General features: G+C 48.1%; 1 protein-coding gene across 4 annotated transcripts in view; it reads left to right on the forward strand.

Annotated features, from left to right (window-relative positions):
* MYH7B (myosin heavy chain 7B) overlaps window positions 1–25,638 on the forward strand; it is a 43,819-nt gene that overhangs the window by 2,431 nt on the left and 15,750 nt on the right. Inside the window, exons 3-12 of one of the 4 annotated variants that reach the window (XM_029916804.1) lie at window positions 5,879–6,001; window positions 17,683–17,783; window positions 19,567–19,673; window positions 19,857–20,000; window positions 20,427–20,583; window positions 20,891–20,918; window positions 22,001–22,097; window positions 24,312–24,335; window positions 24,514–24,606; window positions 24,697–24,760. In XM_029916804.1, the coding sequence (XP_029772664.1) occupies window positions 17,693–17,783; window positions 19,567–19,673; window positions 19,857–20,000; window positions 20,427–20,583; window positions 20,891–20,918; window positions 22,001–22,097; window positions 24,312–24,335; window positions 24,514–24,606; window positions 24,697–24,760 (805 nt within the window). In that variant the 5' untranslated portion in view covers window positions 5,879–6,001; window positions 17,683–17,692. Of the gene's footprint in view, window positions 1–5,878; window positions 6,002–14,088; window positions 14,180–17,682; window positions 17,784–19,566; window positions 19,674–19,856; window positions 20,001–20,426; window positions 20,584–20,890; window positions 20,919–22,000; window positions 22,098–24,311; window positions 24,336–24,513; window positions 24,607–24,696; window positions 24,761–25,638 lie in introns of those variants that run through there. The other 3 variants (XM_029916806.1, XM_029916805.1, XM_029916807.1) reach the window with 3 other exon arrangements.

The raw sequence follows: 25,638 nt of genomic DNA on the forward strand, positions 1-25,638 counted from the left end.
CTTGGCCACCGTCTTTCAAGTGAGGCTTTGTCTTTGTGCTCCCTCTGCCCTGAGGCTTTGCCCCTAAATCTTGGCAACATTCACATGTTTCCTCCACAGATCCTATCCCCACCCCATCAGTCTGTATTACATTGTCCTGTATATATTTTTTTCACAGCACTTACTAGTACCTGAAATTATTTTGTCTGCTTCTCTCTGCTATGTGAGCTCCATAAAAACAGGGACAATATCTGTCCTGTTCACCACTTTACCACCAGCACCTGGAATGATTATCTGCTACACAGTAGATGGTCAATAACATTTGCTAAATGATAGAAATAAGCTGAGGAAAGAGGGAGGTAGAGAAACCAACATTAGGTGAAAGCTTAAGATGTTTTGGGTACTTTTCATAAACTACTTCATTTAATCCCCTCACAGCCTTTCAAGGTAGGTACTGCATCTCCTTTGGGTAGATAAGAAAACATGCCAAGTGAGGCCAAGTCAGTGGCTTGTTACTTTTGAGGTGATAGACTGCTTTGAGAATCTCTATTAGACACAATCTTTTGGCACACTGTGTGGAGGAATTCACCCCTTGACCCACCCAGGGGTCCCAGATCATGGAACCCAGGATTGGGGAACTTGGCGTGAGATCTCTCTGTCCCCAAATCTTTGCTAGTTCCCCCTCCATGGCAAGGGAGCCTGCTGAAGATTCTGTAACAGGGAGATCATGAGGCACTGAGCCTTTGATGTGTCAGACCTGAGTTCAAATCCTGACTCCAAAACTAGCCGTGTGACTGTGGGCAAAGCCCTCCCTTTGAAAATGTAATCTATTTTTTTTCCTAACTATAAGTAACCTTTATTACTCTGTTCATTAAGTGCCAGGTATTTGGTTAATGGCTTTGCAGTTTTCTCACTTTTTATGTGCCCTGACTTGCCGGAGTTCATGCAGCCTCCCACAGTTAGCCAGTGTGCTCCCACATGTGCACAGGCTTCCTAAAGCTGACACTGGAATCTATTGCAGTCTCTGCTCTTGGGATTTGTGGGAACATTTGAGTCTGAATTAGGTGAAAAAAGACCAGGAGGGCTGCACTGCAGTCTCTGCTCTTGGGATTTGTGGGAACATTTGAGTCTGAATTAGGTGAAAAAAGACCAGGAGGGCTGCACTGCAGTGTGAATGGAGGCCAGTCCCTTCAGTTGGTATGTGTCTTTCCCCATTGAGGGCCTCTCGCCAAGCCTGTACTGAGCCTCTCGGCTGGGACATCTCTGCCCGTCCCGGGGTCTGTGTTGCACATGGCCTGCTGCGTGGCTGATGTCTCTTTTTAGCAATGACCTCACCCTGCCTGGTAGTGTTGTTTATGAGGCTGTTTCCCCACCTGGCTGGGGGCCATTGCTTGGCCATTCAGTGGAATTCCTCTGTCTTCTAGCCCCTAGTACGGATCTGACCCAGCAGTGCTGCTCAGGAAATGCCTGTGGAATCAAAGTGAGGACTCTCCCATGTGTTGAGGATTTACTGTGTGCCAGGCCTGTCCTGGACACGTTATATGTGTTATCTCATTTACACCCCCATGGTAATCCTGGGAGGGAGAAGTTACCGTCCCTGCTTAATGAGAAGAAATAGAGACGCAGCTGGGCTTTGTGTTAGGCCCACTTGCAGTGATTGATGGCACCAGGGCCGACTCCAGGCCTGTGCTCACATCGTACATAAGGAGTCCTTGAAACTGTGGTCTGATATCTTCAATACTGAGATCAAACTGAGGGCTGATGGGGTAGGGGGAAGCCGAGAGGGGAAGGGGTGATGGGCATGGAGGAGGGCACATTTTGTGATGAGCACTGGGTGTTATATGGAAAACAACTTGATAATAAGCTATAAAGAAAAGGAAACTGTGGTCTGATAAAGGGAAGACACACTCCTCAGCCCCCAGGACTCTCAGAGACTTTCTGCTAACAAGCTTCTAGTCCAGCTCTCATTTCATCCATGAGGAGGGGTGCCCAGCTGGCTCAGACAGTGGAGCATGTGACTTGGAATCTCAGGGTTGTAAGTTTGAGCCCCACGTTGGGTGCAGAGATCACTTTAAAAATAAAATAGGGGCCCCTGGGTGGTTCAGTCCATTGAGTGTCCAACTTCAGCTCATGTCATGATCTCACGGTTTGTAATTTTGAGCCCTGCATCAGTCTCTCTGCTGTCAGTGCAGAGCCTGCTTTGGATCCTCTGTCCCCCTCTCTCTCTGCCTCTTCTCAGCTCATTCTTTCTTTCTCTCAAATAAATATTTAAAATAAAGTAAAAAAATGGGTGAAGCCCCAAAAGGAGAGATGACTGACTTACAGCCCCTCTTTACCACTTACTGCTTATCCTTACCCACTTACTTCTGGGCAGGATGGGGTCTGATTTTACTCACCATTAGTAGCCCTATGCCTGGTCCAAGTCGACACTCCGTAAATGCTTCTAAATATTATTTATTATAAAAACATTAAGCATATACAGATTAGTATAACCAACACCCATATTCTCACCACCCAGCTTACAAAATAAACCATTGCTAAGATAGCTTAAGGCCTCATGTGCTCCTACACAACTGTACTCCCATGGGAATAAAGACTCCCCTAAATCTATTGTTTTTTATTCCTATGTAATTTTTTTTTGAGCTATAATTCATATGCCTTAAATCCAACCTTTTTAAGTATACAATTCAGTGGTTATTAGTATGTTCACAAGATTGCACAATCATTATCACTAAGTCCAGAACTTTAACATCACCCCAAAAGAAACCCCGTACGCATTAGTGGTACTCCCCCATTCCTCCTCTCCAGCCCCTGGCAGTCACTAATTTGCTTCTTGTGTCTGTGGATTTACCTATTCTGGGCATTTCATATAAATGGACTCCTGTAGGTGGCCTTTTGTGTTTGGCTTCCGTCGCTTACCATTATGTCTTTTAAGGCTCATCCATGTTGTAGCATGTACCAGTATTCTGTTGTGTGGACACACCACATTGTGCACCTCTGCCGGTTTGTGGACATTTGGATTGTCTCTACTTTTTGGCTATTATGAATAAAGCTGCTGTGAACATTCATGTACAGGTTTTTGTGTGGCTACATTTAACGCTCTTAGGAGTAGACTTAGGTGGATTTGCTGGCTCACAGGATAATTCTATGTTGACCTTCTTTTTTCAAGTTGTTTTTTTTTTTAATTTAGGTAATCTCTATACCCCATGTGGGACTCCCAGCTCAAGACCCTGAGAGCCACACATTTTTTCAGTTGAGTCAGCGAGGCTTCCCTCTCTGTTGAACTTTTTGAGGAACCGCCAGACTGTTTTCCAGAGTGGCTATGCTATTACGTTCCCACCAGCAATGTCTGAAAGTTCCAATTTTTATGTCTTTACCACTTGCTCCTATCTGTCTGTTTGATTCTGACCATCCCAGTGGGTGTGAGGTATGTGGTTTCAACTTGCATTTCCTTAATGACTGATGATATTGAGCATCTTTTCATGTGCTTATTGGCTGTTTATCTCCTTTGTCTATTCACATCTTTTGCCTAATTTTTTTCTTAAATTTATTATAGCTAAATATGCATAAAATTTATGTATACAAATTTAAGTATACAAATCAGTGGCATTACGTACATCGCATTGTTGTGCAGGTATCACCACCATCTGCCTCTGCAACCCTTTCAGATTCCCCAACTGAAACTCTGTACCCATTAAACAATGATTCCCTGTTCCCCTCTCCCAACCAGCCCTAGGCAACCACCATTCTACTCCTAAATTACTTTGTTTTTTAAGTTTATTTGTTTTGAGAGAGAGGGAGGGAGCGTGAGCAGAGGATGGGCAGAGAGAGAGAGAGAGAAAAAGAGAGAATCCCAAGAAGGCTTCCCCTCAACACGGAGCCCAATGCCAGGCTCCATCCCACAATCCTCAGATCATGACCTGAGCTGAAATCAAAATTCCGACTGAGCTCCCCCGCACCCCTTGACAGTGTCCTTTGAAGCACAAATGCTTTTCATTTTGAGGAAGTCCAATGTAACCGTTTTTCCTTTGGTGCTGTGCTCCGAGTATCCTATCTAAGAAACCATTGTCTAATCCAAAATGATGAAGATTTATACCTATGTCTCCTTGGAGTTTTATAGTTTTTATTCTTACATGTAGATCTTTGATTCATTTTTTAGTTCATTTTTGTATATATTGTGAGGTAGGTCCTATGCATTTTTAATCCTTTTACTAGGTGTGTATTTCTAAACTTTATTTGATATTATCTTTTCTGTTTTTTGGACTTTAAATGGTAACATTGTGTATGTACTTGTGCAGCCTGAGGCCACCTCAGCCTTATGTTGAGAGAGTCATCCATTTGATCAGGATAACTAGTTTATTTGTTCTCACTGCTGTATAGGTTCACTATATAAAAACCACACTTTGTTTACTTGTCCTGTGAACGGTCTATTGGGTTGTCTATAATATTTTACTGTTACAAATGATAAACCATCTAAAATGTGCCTCCTTGTGCAGTGTGTTCAAGGTCACGAGCATATTCAGATTTCCTAGATAATACCAAATGTCTTTTAAGTGGTGTTATAAATTTGCACTCTTGCCAACAATGTATTAGAATTGCCCTTGTTGGATTAGAATTGCATCTTCAATAAGACTCAGTATTGTCATGCTTTTTTGTTTTTGCCAGTCTTGTGGGTGTGAAATGGTACTTTATTGGAGTCTTCTAAATTAATAGCGAAGTTTCTTTTTCCATAAATATTTGCGTGGTTGGATAGGCAGGTGCACACAAGAGCAGAATGGAGGCAGCTTTTTGAGGAGATGACCCTTGTGACCCTGCTTGTGGCTAGATGATGGCAGGGCTCTGGGCCTACACTGTGCTGGCTGTTTGGAGGGAGACTCTGGAGCTAGGAAGTGTTCGGCGAGACTGAAACTCTAGAAATGGGAGAAGGCACTTGTCACCTCGACAGCAGTGATGGGAGCCTCTCTCCAGGAAGAGGCTGTAGTCTTGCCCTTCCATTTCACCAAGAAGGGAAGGAGCTGGAGAGAGAGAAGCCAGGAAGAATTGTATAAGGGTGAGAATGGGGTCCCGTAGTCTTAGACCCTTTTTTGGGAACCTTCTCATTGTCTTGATATTGGTGATATGTATTTCTCTTGTTTATTCTACTGAGTTTGCAGATGATGAAAAGGGTAATAAGAAAAAGAATAGGAATGATCATGTATTAAGCACTTATTATGTGTGAGGCATTGTGCATTTTCTTTTTTTTATTAATATTATCTCATTTAATTCCAATGGAGTAGGTATTGTTACTATTCCTGGTTTACAGATGACAAACAGGGTAGAGATAGAGTAACTGAGGTTTTGTGTCAGTCTGATTCCAGAACTTGTAAGCACTGTGCAGTATTGTTTGGCTGGCTCAGCTAAACCCAGGAGGGCAAAGAAAGGAAAGGCTTTTCCAGGCCTGGGTGGGTAAGAAGCATGAGTCATGAAATCCACTGGGCCTGGTGTGGAAACGGCAACAGGGAGCAGAGTGAGAGGCCCCCTGAAAAGAGTGTTTTTTTTTTTAACATTAAAAAATGTATGTTTTAAATTTATTTTTGAGAGACAGAGAGAGACAGTGTGAGCAGGGGAGGGCCAGAGAGAGAGGGAGATTCAGAATCCAAAGCAGGCTCCAGACTCTGAACTAGCTGTCAGCACAGAGCCCAATGTGGAGCTCAAACCCACGAACCGTGAGATCATGACCTGAGCTGAAGCCAGACGCTTAACCGACTGAGCCACCCAGGTGCCCCAAAGATGGTTCTTGAGAAGCAAATGCTCTCAGACCAGTGGACATGGTCCATTTAGAAGGCACTCAAGGGCACTTCTTCTGTGCCAAGTCCTGAGCTGGCTACTGGGGTACAGAGTGGGATCTTTCCATTCCTAGGTCTCAAGAAGTTCCTGGACAGGTGGAACAAGAATTTGGAGGATGTGAATGGCCCTGGCCTCCTGGGACGCAGGTGATAAGATAGCACATCAGACTGAGGGCTATCCAGGTATCCTTCAACAGGTAAAATTTTAAACAAACTGTGGCACATCCATAATATGAAATACTACTCAGTAACAGAGAGGAACAAATCATGTTGCAGGCATAGCTTGGATTAATCTCCAGGGAACTATAGTGAGTGAACAAAGTGAATCTTAAAAAGTTCCATACTCTGTGATTTCATTTATGTAACATTTTTGAATTGACAGTTAAAAATTATTTTAACGTTTATTTTTGAGAGAGAGACATACAGAGACGGAGACGGAGCGTGAGTGGGGGAAGGGCAAAGAGAGAGAGGGAAACACAGAATCTGAAACAGGTTCTAGGCTCTGAGCTGTCAGCACAGAGCCTGACACAGGGTTTGAACTTGGGAACAGTGAGATCATGACCTAGGCCAAAGTCAGATGCTTAACCAACTGAGCCACCCAGGTGTCCCTGAATTGACAATTTTAGAAATGAAGAACAGATTGAAGGTTAATTTTGGATGGGCTAAGGATGGGAATGAGGAAGGTGTTTTGTTGTTGGAACTCTTCAGAATATTGACTGTGGTGGTGGATCCGTGAACATAAACAGGTGATAAAATGGGATAGAACTTAATACACACACACACACACACACACACACACACACACACACACACACACAAGTAAAATTGGGAAAACTTGAATGAACTTGTAGGATAGTATCAATGTCAATACAGGTGATCTCTGTATTATTTCTTATAATTGTGAATATGTAATTACCTACAAGAAATTTCAATTTAAAAAAATGAAATTTAAGGCCCAAAGCACTAGCAGGACAATAGAGATATTTGTAATGACATTTTCAACCCACATAAAAAACCCTGAGGGCTGGGGACTGGGGTGGCTCAATTGGTTAAGCATCTGATTCCTGATCTTGGCTCAGGTCAGTGCGGAGCCTGCTTGGGATTCTCTCTCTCTGCTTCTCCCCTACTTGGACGCACATATGCTTCCCCCCGCAAGAAATAAATAAATTTAAAAAATACTGAGGGCTGTGTGCAAGGAGGCCTCTTGCCCTTAAGTTAGCCAAGTCCAGCTCCACAGAGAAGTGGACAGTATTCTCTGAGATGTGGAAGAGTACAGGGTAATACTAAACACCTCAAGAGACCCAGGGCAGACCCATTGGGTTGGTTTCCAAGCTTAATTCTTTGAGCCTCTCTCTTGTCCTTGACCTCCTGAGCTGACTGACCACCATCATAAGGGCAAGGGCAGGGCCACAACACCCCCCACCCCTCCCACTCTACCTCTAATTGGTCTTCTGAGAAGGACAGATGTTCCTTCCTCATTTTCTACCCCTCCAGATTGGGCTCAGTGTCCCTCCCCTGGGATGTCCTGTGTCAATTGTTATGAACTGTCTGCTTCCTCCATGACTGCCTCCTTGACTAGACAGACTCCTGGACTTCGAGAGCAAGACCAGAGCCAGTCCAAATCTGGGGGGCATCAGAGAGTGTTTGTGGTATTCAACTAAATGGGAAGTTGACCCTGGCTGAGCTAAGCCTGTTCTGATCCTGAGATCTTAGGGAGGGCCCGGCTGTGGCATAGGATTTGGGAGGTAGTGTGGCTATGGTCTTACATGATCCTAGGACTTTATTCCAATCTGGTAGGCCCACAAACATATCTCTTCTAGAAGATTGGCTGCCCTGAACACTGCTTCAAATTCTGTTCCCAGAATGGCAGACCCAAGGCTCTTCTACCAAACTACCCCAACATACATGTACTCACATGTGTTCACATTGCTGACCTCTTACTCTGTGCTAAGCACTTTGGTTTCTTTATTTCTCTCAGCATCATTTATAAGGGAAGTATTCTTTATATATCCATTTTGCAGAGAAGGAACCCAAGGCTCAAAGAGGTTAAGTAACTTGCTTAGGGTCACTTAGCTTGTAAACAGCAGAGCAAAGACTTGAAAAGGCATTCCTAATGTGTGCTAGTCTAGTGCCTGCAGGTGCAAAGTTGAAAAAAAGAAACATCGCTGCCCTTATGGAGCTAATGATAAAATCACCAGACATTTATATGTGCTTATGTATGGCAGTCTAGGCTAAGTTCTTTATATACATTATATCATTGACTATGCTTTACAACCAAATTAAATCAGGTTATGCCCATTTTACAATGAAAATTGAAGCTCCAAGAGGAAAAGAGACCTGCTCAAAATCACATAGCAAGTAGAATGCAGACCTGGCCAGTCTGCTCTAGAGCCAGTGCTGTCAGACCCTCTTCTGCCATCTCTTCCCCAGACCTATTTTTGGCTTTTCCCCTCCTCCGTACACAGGCCCCCTCCCTGCTATTATTTCTGTCCTCCTCTTACCCCAGCTCTCCTATCTAGTCTGTGTCCATAGACCCATTCATATTGTAAGCATAGTTTGGAACCTGTGGTTGGACCAGAATATCTATCTACATGATGATACCCCGTACTCTGGCCCTTTCTGTTCCACCCTGTTGCCTGGCAAGGGGAGTCTTGGAGGAGACTGCTACCCAGTCCCCTCACCTACCTGTGGTGGCTGGAATATGTGTGGTTTCTGCAGTGCAGAGGATAAAGCAGCAGGATGCCCACACCTGGTAGGGAGGCCAGCACAGCAGGAGGTGCAGGTAGCACTGGGCCTGTCAGTGCTAGTGGTTCTGGAAGCTAATATGAGCAGCAGCAACTGCTGGCATTATCTAGCCTCTAAGAATAGCTTGGGCTGAAGAGGTGGGGGCTGGGGCCAGGGAAGAGGGTGGGAGCATGTTTCCATCACCCCTTCCACCTCTGCTGCTTGGCCTAGAAACTGGAAAGCCTCCCTTCTGGCTCACTATTTGCTCTCAGATGGTCTTGCATGGATGTGTCTTGCCTGCTATTGTGCTGGAGGAAAGAGGGGGACCCATATACTCAGACCCAGGGCTGAAGTCAATGAGCCCGCACCATGAGGACTGGCCCTCACCCAGGCCCTCCCCACTGGCATAGAATAGGAGCTTGCTTTTTCAAGGATCATGTTGGAAGTGAACCTTAGTCATTTAGCAAATCCTTAAGAACTAGATAATATATACCCATGATTCATAATTCAAAAGTATAGAAGGGTAACCAAGAAAAAAAATCAGTCTCCCTCCCTCCCCTAGCCCTTGGCCACCTATTCTCCTGTCCAGAGGCAACTGCTCTTACCAGCAAAGGTGGTCCCTCTGTAGATAGGCACATAAATGCATGACTCTTTTCTCCCCCCATTTTTACATGAGTAAAATGTAATGCACATCCCCTCCATTCTTCGACTGCTCACTTTTTTCACTTAATGGTAGATGTTGGAAAGAACAGTAATTTACTGAGTCTTTACTCTGTGGCATGCAGTATTCTAACTAAGCACTTCAGATGTTGTAACTCATGTTCATTAGAATCCTGTGTGGTAGGTCTTTCTTTTTTAAATGAATTTTCATTGTTAAAAGGTTAATTTCCCAAGATTTCAGAGCTGGTAATTGGCAGAGCCAGGGTTCAATCCCAGGCAGTCTGACTTTAAATAAGTTGTTCTTCATCACTACCCTATACTGCCTCTCATGCTTGAGTCCTGTCACTACATAGCACCCCCTCAGTCTCTCTAAGGGCCAAGGTAAGAAATGTACATTGAGAGGCGCCTGGGTGGCTCAGTCAGTTAAGTGTTCAACTTTTGATTTCGGTTCAGGTCATGATCTCACATGATCTCACAATGCTCTGCATTGGGGATGAAGCCTATTGAGGATTCTCTTTCTCCCTCTCCCCCTCCACTGCTCTCACGTGTATGCACATGCTCTCTCTCTTTCTCTAAAAAAAGTATTTAAAAAAATAAGAAATGTACATTGGACACTCACCATTGTCAGGTTCAGACTGGGTTACAGCAGAGAGAAAAAAAAAGATTAGGTGTCTGCCCTCATGGAACTGGCACCCCAGTGCCCATGTGTATAGGAAAAGGGAAACACACGTGTCACACACACCCACATGTCCAAGTGCAGGTCTGCTGTTTGCACACAGTTTTCTCCCATATCCTCTGGTCCTTTACTCACACAGCCTCTGAGTTGAAAGGCCAGAGCTATAGGTAGAACATGGAGGTCCACACAGAGGTAGATACTTTCAAGATATCACGATGTGGCCCTCGTGATTCTCATCCGCTGCCCCCTAGGATCCATTTCAGCAAGGCTGGTGGGGGGTGTCTATAATCCAGGGCCCAGCCATTGTTTGAAGTTGGGAACAATTGAAGGCCAAGGGAGCTATAGATAGATCCACAGCTGCTGTCACCTGTTCCAGCCTGGGCACTGGGCCCGAGCATTGTCTACATGGGGGCACTCTATCAGTGAGGGCCCACTGGAGGTGGGAGGTTGGCCCAGTCCAGCTCAGCTCTAGAGAGACTGAGTCAGAGGCCGAGACAAAGAAATTCAGAGTCTCAGAGGGCAGCGAAAGAGTAACAAAGAAGGACCAAGACCCTTGAGAGATACAAGAGACTCTCACCACATGCTAAAAACACAGAGACTGGTTAGGAGCATGGGCAGAGACAGAGAGCTATCTAGACAGTGAGGGCCTAAGGCAAAGATCCAAGTCCAGGATAGAGCAAATCAGATCCTCAAACCAGAACCTGTGCTAGGGTCTAGACCACTTCAGTCCAGCATCGAGGTCTTTCTGTCCATTCCTTTATCTCCAGGAGGACTACACATGCACATTTCTCTCTAGGGCAGCCACACTCCAGATTCTTCTAGGGCAGTCTGAGGTACTCTCAGAAGTGATCCAGGAGGCTCTGAAAGGGAGAGTTTGTGCTGCTGGGTCTAATCATAAGTGTAATTCACTATGTGGCCTTGGGTAAGGATTTGCCTCTTCTTTTGTTCTGTTTCCCTAGCTGTTCAACAACAGAGTTGGTTTGGATGATCACTAAAGGTCCTTTAAGCCTCTGATGCCCCTGAGGTCCCCCCCACCCCTGTCTAACCTCCCTCCCTCTTGCTGCAGCTGAAGCCAGTCCCTCCTTTGTTTGTCCTTTGTGAGGATGGGGGACAGCTGGTCTCCCCCCCCTCCCCAAGTAACCTTTTAGCCATAAATCCACACTGAGGCAGGCATCTCTCCTCCGGATAAACACCCCTGATGCCTTTTGGCAGTTCTCATCCTATTTTCTGCTCAAGCATCAGAGCCGGGGCCCACTCGGGCTCTCTGCAGCTGCCCAGGGCCCCAGGAGGGGGACAAGCCTTGGACAAGCAGAGGCCCCCCCACCCCCAGGGTGCCAAGGGGAGGGCTTCCCTCTAGGGCCTCACCGCCTTGCATTTGGACGGTTACGGCAGCCACCTCCTAAGTGAGTCTTCCTGCCGCCGGTCTCGCCCCTTCAGTCCATCCTCCACACCAGCTGCCACCAGGATCTTGTGAACACATAAATCTGACCACGCTGTCAAATGTCCTTGCTCAGAGCTCTTTGATGAGAAACATAAAATACCAATGCCTTTGATGGCTCCCCAACTTCTACAGAAGAACGCTAAATGCTAATCTGGCTTCTGAGGCCGTTCACAGTTTGGTCCCAGCTGCTCTGTCCAGCCTCCCTCTGTGCCCCCCGTGGCCTAGCCTCCACCTGTGTGGCTGCTCTGGCCTTGGAGTTTGGCTCCTGTTCTCTGTCTCCCCTCCTCTGCCTTTGGTGCCCTCCTCTCACCTGGATGGCCACTGCCTCCTTGCTGCTCTGCCTGCAGCATTCCAGTCTATTCTCTTGTATGGCAGCTGGGGTGGTCATCATTAAACCTCAGACCACTTACTCTCTACCCCGACAGCTTTCCATTCTATCTGTAATAAAGTCCCTTTCAAATCCTATAAGACTCAGTGATCCAGCTTGTGCCTACCTATGTAACCCTACCTTAAAAAACTCTCCTCCTGGGGGTACCTGGGTGGCTCAGTCAGTTAAGCATCCACCTCTTGGTTTTGGCTCAGGTCATGATCTCAGTACTCGTGAGTTCAAGCCCCAGATTGGGCTCTGTGCTGACAACATGGAGCTTGCTTGGGATTCTCTGTCTACCTCTCTGCCTCTCCTTCCCCACACTCTGTGTGTGTGTGTGTGTGTGTGTGTGTGTGTGTGTGTGTGTGTGAGAGAGAGAGAGAGAGAGAGAGAGAGAGAGAGAGAGAGAGAGAGAGAGAGAAATAAACGTTAAAAATAAACCTCTCCCCCTGCTCCTGGTCCAGTGGCACTAGCATTCCGACAGGGCATCAAACTCACCATGCTATTTTCTGCCTTACAGCTTTTGTATTTACTATTCCTTTTGCTCAGAATATTCTTCTCTTTTGTGGCTCCTTCTCATCCTTCAGGTCTCACACTGAACGCCATCTCTTCAGAGAGCTGCCTCCCCACCAACCTGTGTAGTGTACACCCCCATGACGCTTCACCACCTTACCATAGTGCCTTTACATCCTGTGCCGTGATCTTGAATTACTTTAGAAAACCTATCTGCTTGTTTATTGACTGAAGCTCTATGAGGGAAGGGACCTTGTTTTCATGCCCCTCTCCTTGCCCGTCCAGATGTCAGACTTGCTCTTGTCCTTCACGTTCCTCCATTCTGACACCTCCTTTGGGTGTCTTTACTTTTCCTGGACGAAGATTATTGTTTTCCCATCCCGGACACAGAACAGAAGGTGCCAGATGCATGTTCACCTGAATCCATATGTTCCTCCTAGATGTGGTAGCATTTTAACAGAGTCCTTCTATGTCTTTATCAAAGAAAGATTTCCAGGAACTGAGGGGCATTGGTGATAGATACATTTCCAGTTTGGGATGGCTCCCAAATTATGTCTTCTCTGTCCCCCTCTCTGCCCTTGCTTTCTCCCATACTCTGCTTCCCCAGGGGCATTTTGGGATAGAAGAGAAGCCTCAGGTACTGTGTCCCTTTAGCCACATCAGCTCATTTCTCATAGGAATCACCCCCAATAGCCCCAGCTCAGCAGCTGCCTCTAGTTCTGGCTGCTACTAAGCTGTGAGCTCCAGGGCCCCGCAAAACTGCTTATCTGAGGCATTTGGTAGAGAGAAATTGGGGACACCTAGACCCTCTCTTGTATCCTAAGACCGCCTATCTCTATCTTTTACCACTTTACTCTGGATCCTGCTCCTCCCCAACTCTGTTCCTAGCCAGGCCCAAGATTCCTTGGCTTTGCTGTGGAGGATGTAAATAGGAGATTTACAGCATTGCTGTCTTTGTGGGTGGCAACAGGCCCACCCAGGGCCTCCTGGGTCTAGGGGCCTGAGAGCACTGAGGCCAGAATACCTGAGGCTGAGCCCTCCCTGACAGTCCTTCCTAGCACTATCAGCATCTTAATTAAGTCCCTTGAAGATTGTGGTTCTTAGATTTCTGGAGAGAGTCTCTGCAGCCCAGGAGGGCGGACACACCACAGGCCAGGCTGCAGGTGACCTAGCTGCCCTCATGCTGGTCCCTGCCATAGCCACCTTCTCCTTTGCTGGTTTCCAGTGCTGGGGTAGAGAGCTAACCTCGGGAGTGGGATCCTGGAGTCTGGAATGGGCTCCGTTTGTCCCTGTTGGGGCCTCTGTGTCCTCAGCTAAGCAGAGGGTCTGGATGAGATGATTTCCCTTCCAGTCCTGATGCTCCTGATTCATAATGCCCTGCTGTCTTTAACTGGAGTGGGGGAGAAGGGAGCATGGGCAGGGAGAAATAGAAAAGGTACAGGAAGGTACAGAGGACCATTAACAATCCATTGTACACATTTTGTCATATTTGCTTCAAGTCTTTTGCCCCTGGGTTGTAGCACTTCACGGTTCTAGTGACCCGGTTCTAACACTCCAGGATTCTACTGAGGTACACATAGTCTCATCTCTGCATTCACAATGTTGGGAAGAGGAGGAAGGAAGAAAGCCTTTGGACTTTCTACCCTGGTTACTCAGTGTGGGGGTTGGTTGGGATGAGAAGGTGGTGGTGATGAAACAAAGCTTCTGGAGGTCCTAAAATCCTAGAATCCTAAAATCCTGAAGTTGGAGCAGATCTCAGAGGTTGCCCAGTCCAAAGCTCTGTGCAACCTCTGCTTGATTCCTCCTTGCTGTTGGCAGGCTCGTTTTCTTCTACAAAGCCTCTTCCATGGCTGACAGTCTTTGAGTATGAAAAAGCCCTTTTCTGTGTGACCTCCAAACTCTGCTTCCTTGTAACCATTCAACCGGCCTGCTCTTGAGGACACACAAGTCACACAGGCTTCATTTGCTCCAGGACAGCCCTTCATATATTTAAGGTTGGTGCCTTAAGTCCTTGTAGATTGTGGTGTTTGTTGCCTCTCATAGGTGCCTCTTAGGTTTTCCCATTGCTTCATCATTTTTGTCTGTGAGCTCATCTCAGCAGGAAGGTGTGCCCTGTGTAGTAGCAGTGAACTTCTAGTTCTAGACCCATTTCTTTTGGTTGGTTTCTCAGCCCCAGGTTTATACACTGAACAGGTAATTATAGAATTCAGACTCACATAATATTTGGTATAGGCTAGGCTCATTAGAGGTTCTGATTCTCCAGGCCAATTCTATTGCTCAGGCCCTAGGAAAGAAGGCCCTGCTTTCTGAGCATCTTTGAACAGTGAGCAGAGTTTTTCCCACCCTCTGGGCTTTCTCTAAATAAGGAGATTAAAACCCTATAATATTTTTCTTGAATGTTTGTTTATTTTTGAGAGAGAGCAAGAGAGAGCGAGCGAGCAGGATAGGGGCAGAGAGAGGAGGAGAGCTATCAGCACAGAGTCTGATGCCAGGCTCAAACCCATCAACTGAGATCATGACCTGAGAAGAAAGGAAGTCAGATGCTTAGCTGGCTCAGCCATCCAGGTGCCCCCAAAACCCTATAATCTTTTTTTTTTTTTTTGTGAGAGAGAAAGAATGGCAGGAGGGGCAGAGGGAGAGAGAGAGATGGTGAGGGGAGAGAGAAATGGGGTTCACCCAAAGTGGTGCTTATGTTTTACCTGAAGCAGGGCTCATGCTCACCTGATATAGGACTCGAACTCATCAACCATAAGATCATGTCCTGAGCTTAAGTCAGATACTTAAGGACTGAGCAACCCAGGCCCCCAACAAAACCCTATAATTTTAAACTATCAAGTTGGGTTTGTACTCTTACTCAGCACACACTTATTGACTTTGTGCTGTGTGCAGGCATTCTGTAAGGTGCTGGAGATATAGACCAAGCTCTTGCTCTTTAGTCGGGGGGAGGCAGGCCAGAAACAACCTAAGTTCTATGAAGAGAATCAGAACAGAAGGATGTTCTCACAAATATAATGTGGAGAGAAAGAAGAAAGGGATACATAATGTAGGATTCTATTCATAGAAATTTTGAAAACTAATCTGTGACATTAGAAGTCAGGATGATAGGTGAAGGAGTGGTGACTAAAAGGCGGGGGGCTGCTGGTAATTTATTTCTTGAATAGGGTGTATTTATTTTGCAGAAACTCCGACCGTATGACAATATTCACTATATCCCTGATTATAATGGCAAAAAGAGTGGGAACAATCTAAATGTCACCCAAAGGAGAGCCATATCATTTTAAAACTTGGAGAAGTATCTATAGTATTAATTCCTAAAAGGGTCTGGGCATTTGTAATTTTAATAGATATTGCCAAATTTGGCCATGCATTTTTTTAAAAAATATTTTTAATGTTTGTTTATTTTTGAGAGAGAGCACGTGAACAAGCGAGTGGGGGAGGGGCAGAGAGAGAGGGAGACACAGACTCTCCAGGCTTCTCCTGAAGCAGGCTCCAGGCTCTGAGCTATCCGCACAGAGCCCAATGGAGGGCTCTAACTCATGAACTATGAGATCATGACCTAAGCTGAAGTCAGGTGCTAGCCATGCTTTTTTTTTTTTTAATTAAAAAAAAATTTTTTTTTACATTTATTTGTTTTTGAGGGACAGAGACAGAGCACAAGTGGGCGAGGGGCAGAGAGAGAATGAGACACAGAATCTGAAGCAGGCTCCAGGCTCTGAGCTGTTAGTACAGAGCGTGATGAGGGGCTGGAACTCACAAACTGTGAGATCATGACCTGAGCTGAAGTCAGAAGCTTAATCAACTGAGCCACTCAGGTGCACTGGCCATGCGTTTTTAACAAAGTTTTTGTGTAATGTACATGCAATGAAGTGGGTACATCTTGAATGTACAGCTCGATTAGTTTTACAGAGTGAACACACCTGTGTAACTGCCGCTCTGCTCAGTATATGGTGTTTCTTACATTCCAGAGGCTTCTCTTGTGCCTCGTCCATTCATTACTCTCCCTCAAAGGACCACTCTTCTACTTATATCAGCTTACCTGTTTTTGAACTATATATGGTTGAAATGGGTCTTTGAAATTATTTCTATATATTTTATAGAATATAGGTATATCTGTGTTTTTGGAATTGGTAGCCAGATGGTACAAAGGATTTCTCTGTGTGGGCTCAGTCTGACATCTGGCTGGGATCCTGGCTCTGAACCTGTGTAGTTCTATGTGTTCACTGTCTCAGATTCCAAGATCCTTTGAGTGGACTCTAAAATTTGACTCTAAAGTTCTGTGGTGTCACCGGGGGCTAAATGGGGTGATGGATAGGACAGCCTATTAGTGCCCTGATGTATTCCAAAGCCCATATCAGGCAGACTGAGTGCCAGCACACCCAACCCCTGTTGAGAGTGGGGTGCAGGAGGGGGCTAAGAGTGGGAAGTTGGTTTCCTCTGAATCTTGAATGTCTTCTAATTGTTCTAAATTTCCTCAGTTTGCTTTCTTTTCAGCCAGATCACTCCTGTATGTCTATGGTCACAGGTCTAGTTTTCTTCATGTGCGGTTTCCCCAGGGGACCCCAAGGAGATGGGGATGGAGGTAGGAGGAAAGAGACAGCATGCAGGTGCTGGAGAGGGATGTCTCACTCTCTCTGCTTCTCTCTTTGATCTGGTCTCTGCCACTACTTATCTATGAGATTTGCCAGTGTTTTCTTTTCTCTGAGCCTCAGTTTCCCTGGATGTATAAAGAAGGTTGTGCCAAATAGTCCCAGAAGGCATTCTGTTGTTTCCTCTCTCTGTCTCCTTGCTCTTTGTTTCTGGGGATCTGAGCCTTTTTCTGGGTGGATCAGACTCCTTGTGACTCAGTTTCTTTCCTTCCAGGCTCCTCAGTCTTCCCAGATCTCTCTTGGCTTTGTCTCTGCCCTGTCAGTCTCTGAATCCCAGCCTCCCTTTCTCTTAGTAAGAGTGTCTCTCTCTGCCTTTGTGATCCCATGACAATGGGAGGTAAAAATAGCCCAGGGGCTGTGCTGGTGGAGATAAAAGGGAATTTGCTTTTTGTGTCCTGTGGCCAGGCTGGGGGGGCTGTGACACGTGGAGATTGCTGACATAGCTCTCCTCCGCTGACCTTGACGGTGGCAATAAAAGGGGTAGCCCAGCTCCCAGCCCTTACCCTGGTGCTGAGGTGGGTGATCAGGGCTGGGATTGGAACCAAAGGGTGAGGGTGCCCATGGGTGGGCATGAGTCTCTCTATACCTATGGGAAAGGATGCTTTGGGGGGTGTGTGTGTGTGTGTGTGTGTGTGTGTGTGTGTGTGTGTGTGTTGGGGGCTCACCAGGGAGGCCGAGATGGGGGACCTCTAGGGAATCACTGAGTATTAGGCCTTGTGGGTTTTGAATCATGCCCCTGTTTGGGGCCCCTGGGTCCCTTAGTTCCTCCGTCACTGCCATCTTCCAGTGCCTGATGCCTTGGACTGCCTTGAACCTCCAAGATTTTTAGTACCTTGTCCTCCACCTCTCAGTGCCACCGCCATGATGGATGTGAGTGAACTTGGGGAGTCTGCTCGCTACCTCCGCCAGGGCTACCAGGACCTGATGAAGGTGCACACTGTCCCGTGGGATGGTAAGTGAAGGCAGAAGGGCACAGCCACAGTGTTGCCTTTATGGACTTGGACCAGGAGTGGGGAGGGGTGGAACTGAGCTCAGGGCTGAAGGGGCACTCTGGCCTGACAGCTTTAGCCTTGGCCCTTTCCCTCAGAGTCTGGGGTCCTTAAGGATACATTCCCAGAGACTGTGTACATCACTGCATGTTTGTGAACAAGTTTCGGTTTGCTCCTCTGTAAAATGGGACAATGTTCCCTATCTCCTGGAGTAGCAATCTGTGGCTGGAGCCCGAGGCCTCTGAGATGGGAGTGATTGGTATGTATGCAGGCTGGTGTCCATAAAACCTGTGCTGGAGTTATTTTTAGTGCTTTCCATAGAGTCAAAGCCAAAGACAGGAATAAAGACTACTATTTATGACCTAGTTTGCTCATAGGACAATAATAATAGGCAATGTGTATCAAGTGCGTATTTTGTGCCAGGCCCAGAGTGAGTGACTTTCCATGCATCATCTCAATAACCTAAGGAGATGGGGACCAGTGCCAAGGCCAGTTTCATGGGCATGCAACCTCTGCAGTTCCACAGGGCATCACCCTCAGAAGGGCCTCGTGTCTGATTTAACACTCTGCTCTTATCATCTTGAAATATTTAATGATTAAAAAAATTTTTTTTAATGTTTTATTTATTTTTGATACAGAGAGAGACAGAGCATGAGAAGGGGAGGGGCAGAGAGAGAAGGATACACAGAACCGAAAGCAGGCTCCAGGCTCTGAGCTAGCTGTCAGCACAAAGCCTGACGCAGGGCTCGAACCCACGAATGTGAGATCTGACCTGAGCCGAAGCCGGAGGCTTAACTGACTGAGCCACCCGGGCGCCCCTAAAAAAATTTTTTTAATGTCTGTTTTTGAGAGAGAGAGAGAAAGAGAAAGAGAGAGAGAGAAAGACAGAGCTCGAGTAGGGGAGGGGCAGGGAGAGAGGGAGACACAGAATCCAAAGCAGGCTCCAGGCTCTGAGGTGTCAGCACAGAGCCCAATGCAGAGCTCGAACCCATGAATGGTGAGATCATGACCTGAGCCGAAGTTGGACGCTTAACCAACTGAGCCACTCAGGCACCCCAGTGCTTAATGATGTTTTAACAGAGAGCCTGAATTTTAATACTGGGGCCTGAGAGTTGTGTAGCTCCTTCTGACTAAGGCACTTGGCTAGTACTTGGCTAGTACTTCTGACTAAGGCACTTGGCAGGACAGGAAACAGAACCTGGCGGTCTGCAATCTGAGCCCATACCTTTAACCACCATGAGATATGGGCTCCCTGAAGTTGTGGGACCAGCTGACCAGGCAGGAAGGAACACACGACACGGAATTGAGAAGTGGGTTTAAGTCTTCAGCGAAATGGGGAGGCAGAGCTCCCCTGAGAATTATGTGCCTGATTTTGAGGCCTGCTACATATGGGACCTCAGGAGATGCCCATAACATTTTGCCTTTTAGGGAACAGGCCCAGAGGGAATGAAGAATTTTCCCGAGGTTGGAGGGTAGATATGGCAAAAGCAGGAATCAGAACCTAAGTATGTAATCCAGAGTGGTGAGGGCCTATTACCTCAGTCAGGAAATCCTCTGACCAGGTCCCTATGGACCCTCCCAGCTCTGCCCTTCTAGGATCCTGGGTCTGGAAGGATCTTCTTTGTATACCTCTGCAACCTGACAGAGGGGCTCATGGGAGGGGCACAGCTGTATGGACAAGGCCTGGGAACCCCTGCTGGATGTGCCTCAGCCCTTCTCAAAGCCCCACTCCTCTCCCTCAACCAGGGAAGAAGCGGGTCTGGGTACCTGATGAACAAGATGCCTACGTGGAGGCCGAGATTAAGTCAGAGGCGACTGGGGGCAGAGTCAACGTGGAGACCAAAGACCAGAAGGTTTGGCTCCCCTCTTTCGGGATTAGGTCCTCTGCCCCCTGGGGTGCAGCTCGCTAGCGCACTGAATGAAAGGGGGTCTGGGAGGGCACAGGGATAAGAGGCTGAGGTCAGAGGTCAGTCAGTTGCTCCCGCCTGCCACCCCACCCCATGGTAAGGTCTCCTACGATACGGTCTCCCGGACAGATGCTGATCGTGCGCGAAGCAGAGCTGCAGCCCATGAACCCGCCCCGCTTTGACTTGCTGGAGGACATGGCCATGATGACTCACCTCAACGAGGCAGCGGTGCTGCACAACCTGCGCCAGCGTTATGCTCGCTGGATGATCTATGTGAGCCATGGGCGGGCTGGGCTCGGCGGGGGTGGGGCCAAAGAGGTAGGGGCCGGGCTAGGGGGAAGCACCGCTGAACGGTGGGGACTGGGCCGAGGCGGGAAGGGTCGGGGCTAGAGGTACCACTGGGTGAGGTCTTGTGCTGTGAAGGTGGGGCCCCGGGCTGGGGCGGGGCTAGAGGAGGTACGGCTACTGGGAGTGTAGGGGCGGAGCTTCAGCTAGACGCTGGGCCTGGGCAAAGTGGAGGTGGGGCCACTGGCTGCAGGCTGGAGTAAGGGCTGGGGCGTGCCAGGACCGCAACAGAGGATATGGCGGGGCGCTTAAGTGATTCCTTGAGGAATATTGCAAGGGCCATGGTTTCGTGAGGGCTGGGGATTGAGGATGGGAACTTGGCCTTTAGTAACCCATCTTACAATCTCTCCTCAGACATACTCGGGCCTCTTCTGTGTCACCATCAACCCCTACAAATGGCTCCCGGTCTACACGGCCTCCGTGGTGGCTGCTTACAAGGGAAAGCGCCGCTCGGAGGCCCCACCCCACATCTATGCAGTGGCAGATAATGCCTACAATGACATGCTGCGCAGTAAGAGCCTCCTTGACTCCTTTCTCTCTTTCAAGACCTACACCCCTGCTCCAGGGAGACCTCTGTAAAGGGCCCCATTCCCTCTGCTTGCACTGCTTTCCTTTTGATGCTATGGGACACTCTGGAGTAGCATTCTGTCTCTCCCAAGTGGGAGCCTGCCACCGTCTGGATGATGCCTCCTGGTCCTTCCCGTTTCTGGCCCTGGGTGGTGGGGGAGCTGCCCCAGTGCCTTGGATAGCCTATGTGTTCTACCCCTGACTGGTTTCTCGCCTTGGCTAACTTCTCTCTCTCTTCCCCTTTCCTCCAGACCGAGAGAACCAGTCCATGCTGATCACGTGAGTGTGGGGCTCTGGGGGGTGTGGTGGGAAGTGCTGGCCACCTGGCAGGAGGGAAGTGGAACTAAAATAATTTCTCAGGGTTGAGTCCTAAGTGCTTTGGACAGGGCTTTTACCACCTGGAGCCATTATCCCGCTGAAGCGAAATTAGAGCATTTTCTCTCTCCCTATTCTGGGCAGATGCACCACCCCATGGTGGTGAAGGGAAGGGATACCCAAACACCAGAGTGATCACCAGCCCTGATACTCCCTCTCCCTAGGGCCTGGAGTCTTCCCCCACCTTGATCTTTGGGGAATTATGATTTTGGCTCAAGGGGAGGGAAGAGATTACTTTCCCTTTTTTCCTTACAGTCTCCTTATTTCTGAATTTTATTTTGATGTTTTGTTTGCCCGCATGGGAAAGTGGTAGAGTTCATGTCCAAGTTCATGTCCAGCCAAGCCAATATGGACATTGTGTGTGTGTGCGCGCATGTGTGTGCATGTATGCGTGCGTGCTCACGTGCGCACAGCCTGATGGTTAAAAGCAAGGCCTTTAAAACCAGAAGGAACTGGGTTCAAGTTCTCATATATCCACTTTCTACTGGTATGGGCCTTGGAATCTCATCAGTAAAGTCAGAACAATCCTATTTACCTGTCATACAGAGCTGTAAGGAGTTAGTAAATTAACATATGTGCCTGGCTCACACCAGGGACATTTATGTAACTTCCCTGAGTCCCATTTCCTTAGCCATAAGATGGGGGTGATAGTGGTGCTTGCTTTACAAGGCTTCTAAGGCTTAAATGAACCAATACAGGTAAAGCACTTGGCCTAGTACTTGGCACAAAATTAGTGCTCAGTAGACAGTGACATTATCATGTGTGTTCTCATCTCACAGGGATTTTCTACGCTGGCTTGCTCTGTATACAACCCAGCACCTCTGACGGTTGATCTATCCTGGAGAGTGTTGGGTGGGAGGTCCTGAGTTGGGAGCTGGGTGGGAGACAAAGACAGAGTGGCCCTGCTTGAGGTTTGGGGTGTTGGGGAATGGGAGGAATTAGGGTGACCAGATGGGCTTTGGTGACTCATGTTTGTATCATCTAAGCGGAGAGTCGGGGGCCGGTAAGACGGTTAACACCAAGCGGGTCATTCAGTACTTTGCCATCGTCGCTGCCCTGGGAGATGGGCCGGGCAAGAAGGCCGTAAGACTCGCCCGTGCGGGCTCTGCTCCCCACTGCTTCTCAGTGTTTTTCTGTTCTTTCTTTTCTTCTTCGTCTTCTTTTTTTTTATTCCTTTTTAAAAAGTTGATTTCCCAGAGCCTCTAGCCCTGCCTGAGCCTACCACTCTGGTGGCAGACTCTGGCCTGAGCCAGGCTTGACCAAGAGAAAGGCTGTGACTGCCTCTTCCACACTGTGTGTGACCCAATTCTGGACCAGCCTCAGCGTTCCCATCTGTAACACACAGAGGGTGGGACCACAGCTATTCCCAAGTGTTTTATATAATTGCCCCTTCCATCATAACCTTCCTGTTTTGAAAAAGTGAACCAAAAAGGCTTTTACTACGAAGTGATTTTTTTTCTTGGTTTTTGTGCACCAAAGACATAGTTAACTGCTGTCAATCAAAAAGCAGGCTTATAGGGAATTTAACCAGAGCCAAAAGCACTTGGCATTCCCAACAGCCAGGGTTGGGGGCGATTTCTCACCCTTTGATTTCTGTATGGATTTTTGAAATTTCTGAAACAATGGGGGACCAAACTTTTGGTTTGTTTTTGTTCTCCAGGTGTAACATTCATTCCTAGCCCCCAAAGCCAGCTGTTCAGAGCTCTGTGTATGTCTCTCCACCCCCAAATGGGCTGTCTTTCCTTTCCAGAAGCCCAAGGCCACCTTCCGCACAGCCCCCACTCTTGGTCCTGTTAAGCCTTGCTTTATTCTGGGGCATTTTTCTTTCTTCTTTTTCTTTTCCTTTTTTCCATTTACAGTTGTTTTTCTTTTTTCTTTTTCCTTTTTCCCCCACTTGATTTTCTTGTGTGTTTTTCTTCTTTTTTCTTTTCCCTTTCAGTTTTGTTTTTTTCTTGCTGTTGTGGTGATTGTTTTGTTTTTGCTGTTGACTTTTTGGTGCTCTTTGCTCCCTCTCTTCCCCACCCCATTTTTGAATCCCCCAAAATGTCTCTGAGGATGCTGCAGAAAGTTGGGGCTTGGTCCATTAACAAGAATGGAGGGCAGGGAGAGGCCAGAGCTGGCAGGGGTGCAGCTGGGAAGGGCGGGGCAGGAAGGAGCCCTGCATGGTGGAGTGTATGTCAGGCAAGACAGGTGGAAAGAAAGGTGGGCTCACAGGGTCCATGGATGCTGACTCTTAAAAGCATTAGTCCCTCCACTTGGCCCCAGATTTGACCCCATCTGCCATAGAGAGGCCTTGTTCAAAAGGCCTGGACCTGAGTGTATGGGGTGGAGCTCAGAGAGGGGGGCTCTTGCCATTTCCCTCCTGCTTCCATGCCTCCAGCAGTGACTCTGGGGGGATTTTTAAGTCTTGGGCTCCCTGGAGGTGAGTGAATCACCAAAGTCTCCTGGTGGCCTGGCACCTGTCACTCTAGAATCCCTTCCTTCCTTTCTCTCCCTTTTTTGCCAGAGTGCAGGGACCCAGGGCGGGGAAGGGAAGGAAAAGGACACAGAAGAGAGACAAGGATGAGGCTAGAAGAGGAAGGGAGGGAAACCCCATCAATCAGCAAGTCCCTCTAGATGAGACATATAGTGGCCGTGGTGTCATGGGAGGCAGGATGCCTGGGCTCTGTTCCTGCTCTGCCCCTCACTTACCATGTGGCCTAGAGATCACTGTCCCTGCTCTGAGTCTTAGTTGCCTCATTTGTAAATTAGGGCCAATAATATGCACCTGGCAGGGCCATTTTGTCTGTCGGCTGTATGGTTAAGGTGCAGCTCATCACAGTATAATGGAGAAGTGTGAAGAAGGTGAGAAGTAAGAAGGGTTGAGCAGGAAGAGGTCTCTTCTAGCCTCAGAGCATCAGGGACAGCTTCCTGAGGAGGGGACATTTGAGTTGGGCTCTGAAGAGCAGTAGACTTTAGTCAGGAAGTTCCAGGGTTTTGGGACAGAGGCCACCAGATATGGAAGATACAGAAGGGGAAGACACATGGAAGAGGCCAGAGACAGAGCTGGAGGAGGGAAGGGCTGCCAGCAGTAGACCCCGAGACACAGCCTCTTGCCTCAGATGCCTGACTAGGGCCAGGCTTGCTCCCACTTTCTAGCATTTCTCCTAGCAGTGCTGTCAAGGTTGGGCGTGGGGAGGGGGGTTGCAGGCTACATGTTTGGGTGTCTAACGGTCTGTCCTGCTAACTGCTGCCACCACCCTCCCCTAGCCTGGTGAGACCTCATAGTTTCTAATGGTATCTTCCTTCTCTCTCCAGCAATTTCTGGCCACAAAGACTGGGGTAAGTGTGGGGTCATTGTGAGTGGGGCCAGGCAATAATAATGAGGCCTGGGGAGGTTCCTTCCCCTTCCCCACCAGAGGTGGTCCAGGATGGACTGATACGCAGGAATGTCGGGTGTCCTGGTCTCCCAGTCAGTAGCATCAGGGCTGACAGACCCCCCTCACCCTGCCATTACCAGGGCACCCTCGAGGATCAGATCATCGAGGCCAATCCTGCCATGGAGGCTTTTGGCAATGCCAAGACCCTGCGGAATGACAACTCATCCCGCTTTGTGAGTGGCCACGGTGGGAGAGGTCGGGGGTGGGGGGTGGGCAGCAGGGAGGTAGAGGGGCCCTGATGGAGGCTGTTCCTCTGCCCACAGGGCAAGTTCATCCGTATTCACTTTGGTCCCTCTGGGAAGCTGGCATCTGCAGATATTGACAGCTGTGAGTCCAGGAGGGGAGGGGAGGGGTAAGGGGTGGGGAAGGGGAACAGAGGCCTGGGTCTTTCTGCTCTGACTGAGCACCATCCGCTAGTCCTTGGGGCCATCGCCTCTTGCAGGCACTTCTCTCCATCCCCGACCACTGCCAGCCCCTACCACTTTACTCTCGCCTGGAACATTCCACTGTGGTCTCTCAGCCTCTGTTCCTCTGCTTGATCTTCCAGCCAGAGTGATATTTTCTCAGATACTAATTTGACCACATTATGTTTCTGTTTAAAAACCTTTTATAGATATCATTACCTTATCTTTATTTTTTATTTTTTAAACTATATATTTATCTTGAGAGAAGGAGGAGGAGAGAGAGGGAATGCAAGCCGAGGAGGAGCAGAGAGAGAGAGAGAGAGAGAGAGAGAGAGAGAGAGAATGAGAGAGAATTCCAAGTAGGCTCTGCCACCAGCACAGAACCCAATGTGGGGCTCAAACTCACGAACCATGAGATCATGACCTGAGCTGAAATCAAGAGTCCTTACCCCACCGCAGTTCTTTCTCTGGCCTCCAGTAGGGCGGGCCTCTGCCCCCCGCCCCTCACAGCCCCGTCCTCCCTGGAAGCCTGCTCTCCTGCTTCTTGGGGGTTGTTGCCCATCCCACTGGACCCAGCCCCACTGCACAGACACCAGGGCCCAGGGCGCATGCACAGAGGCCCCTACAGTGACTGCTCCCCACCTTGGGATGCGTGGCCAGATCCCAATGGATAAGCACAGGCATGTGACGACCAGAAAACGTGATTCACTCCCTGACCAACTCCTTTGCAAACACATGAAAACTGCACTTCACGCACACACTGGCACACCAGCTCTGCTCTGGAGGGAAGCAGTGTGGTCT

Source organism: Suricata suricatta, chromosome 12 (assembly GCF_006229205.1).
Source record: "Suricata suricatta isolate VVHF042 chromosome 12, meerkat_22Aug2017_6uvM2_HiC, whole genome shotgun sequence".
In the NCBI taxonomy this organism is placed as follows: domain Eukaryota; kingdom Metazoa; phylum Chordata; class Mammalia; order Carnivora; family Herpestidae; genus Suricata; species Suricata suricatta.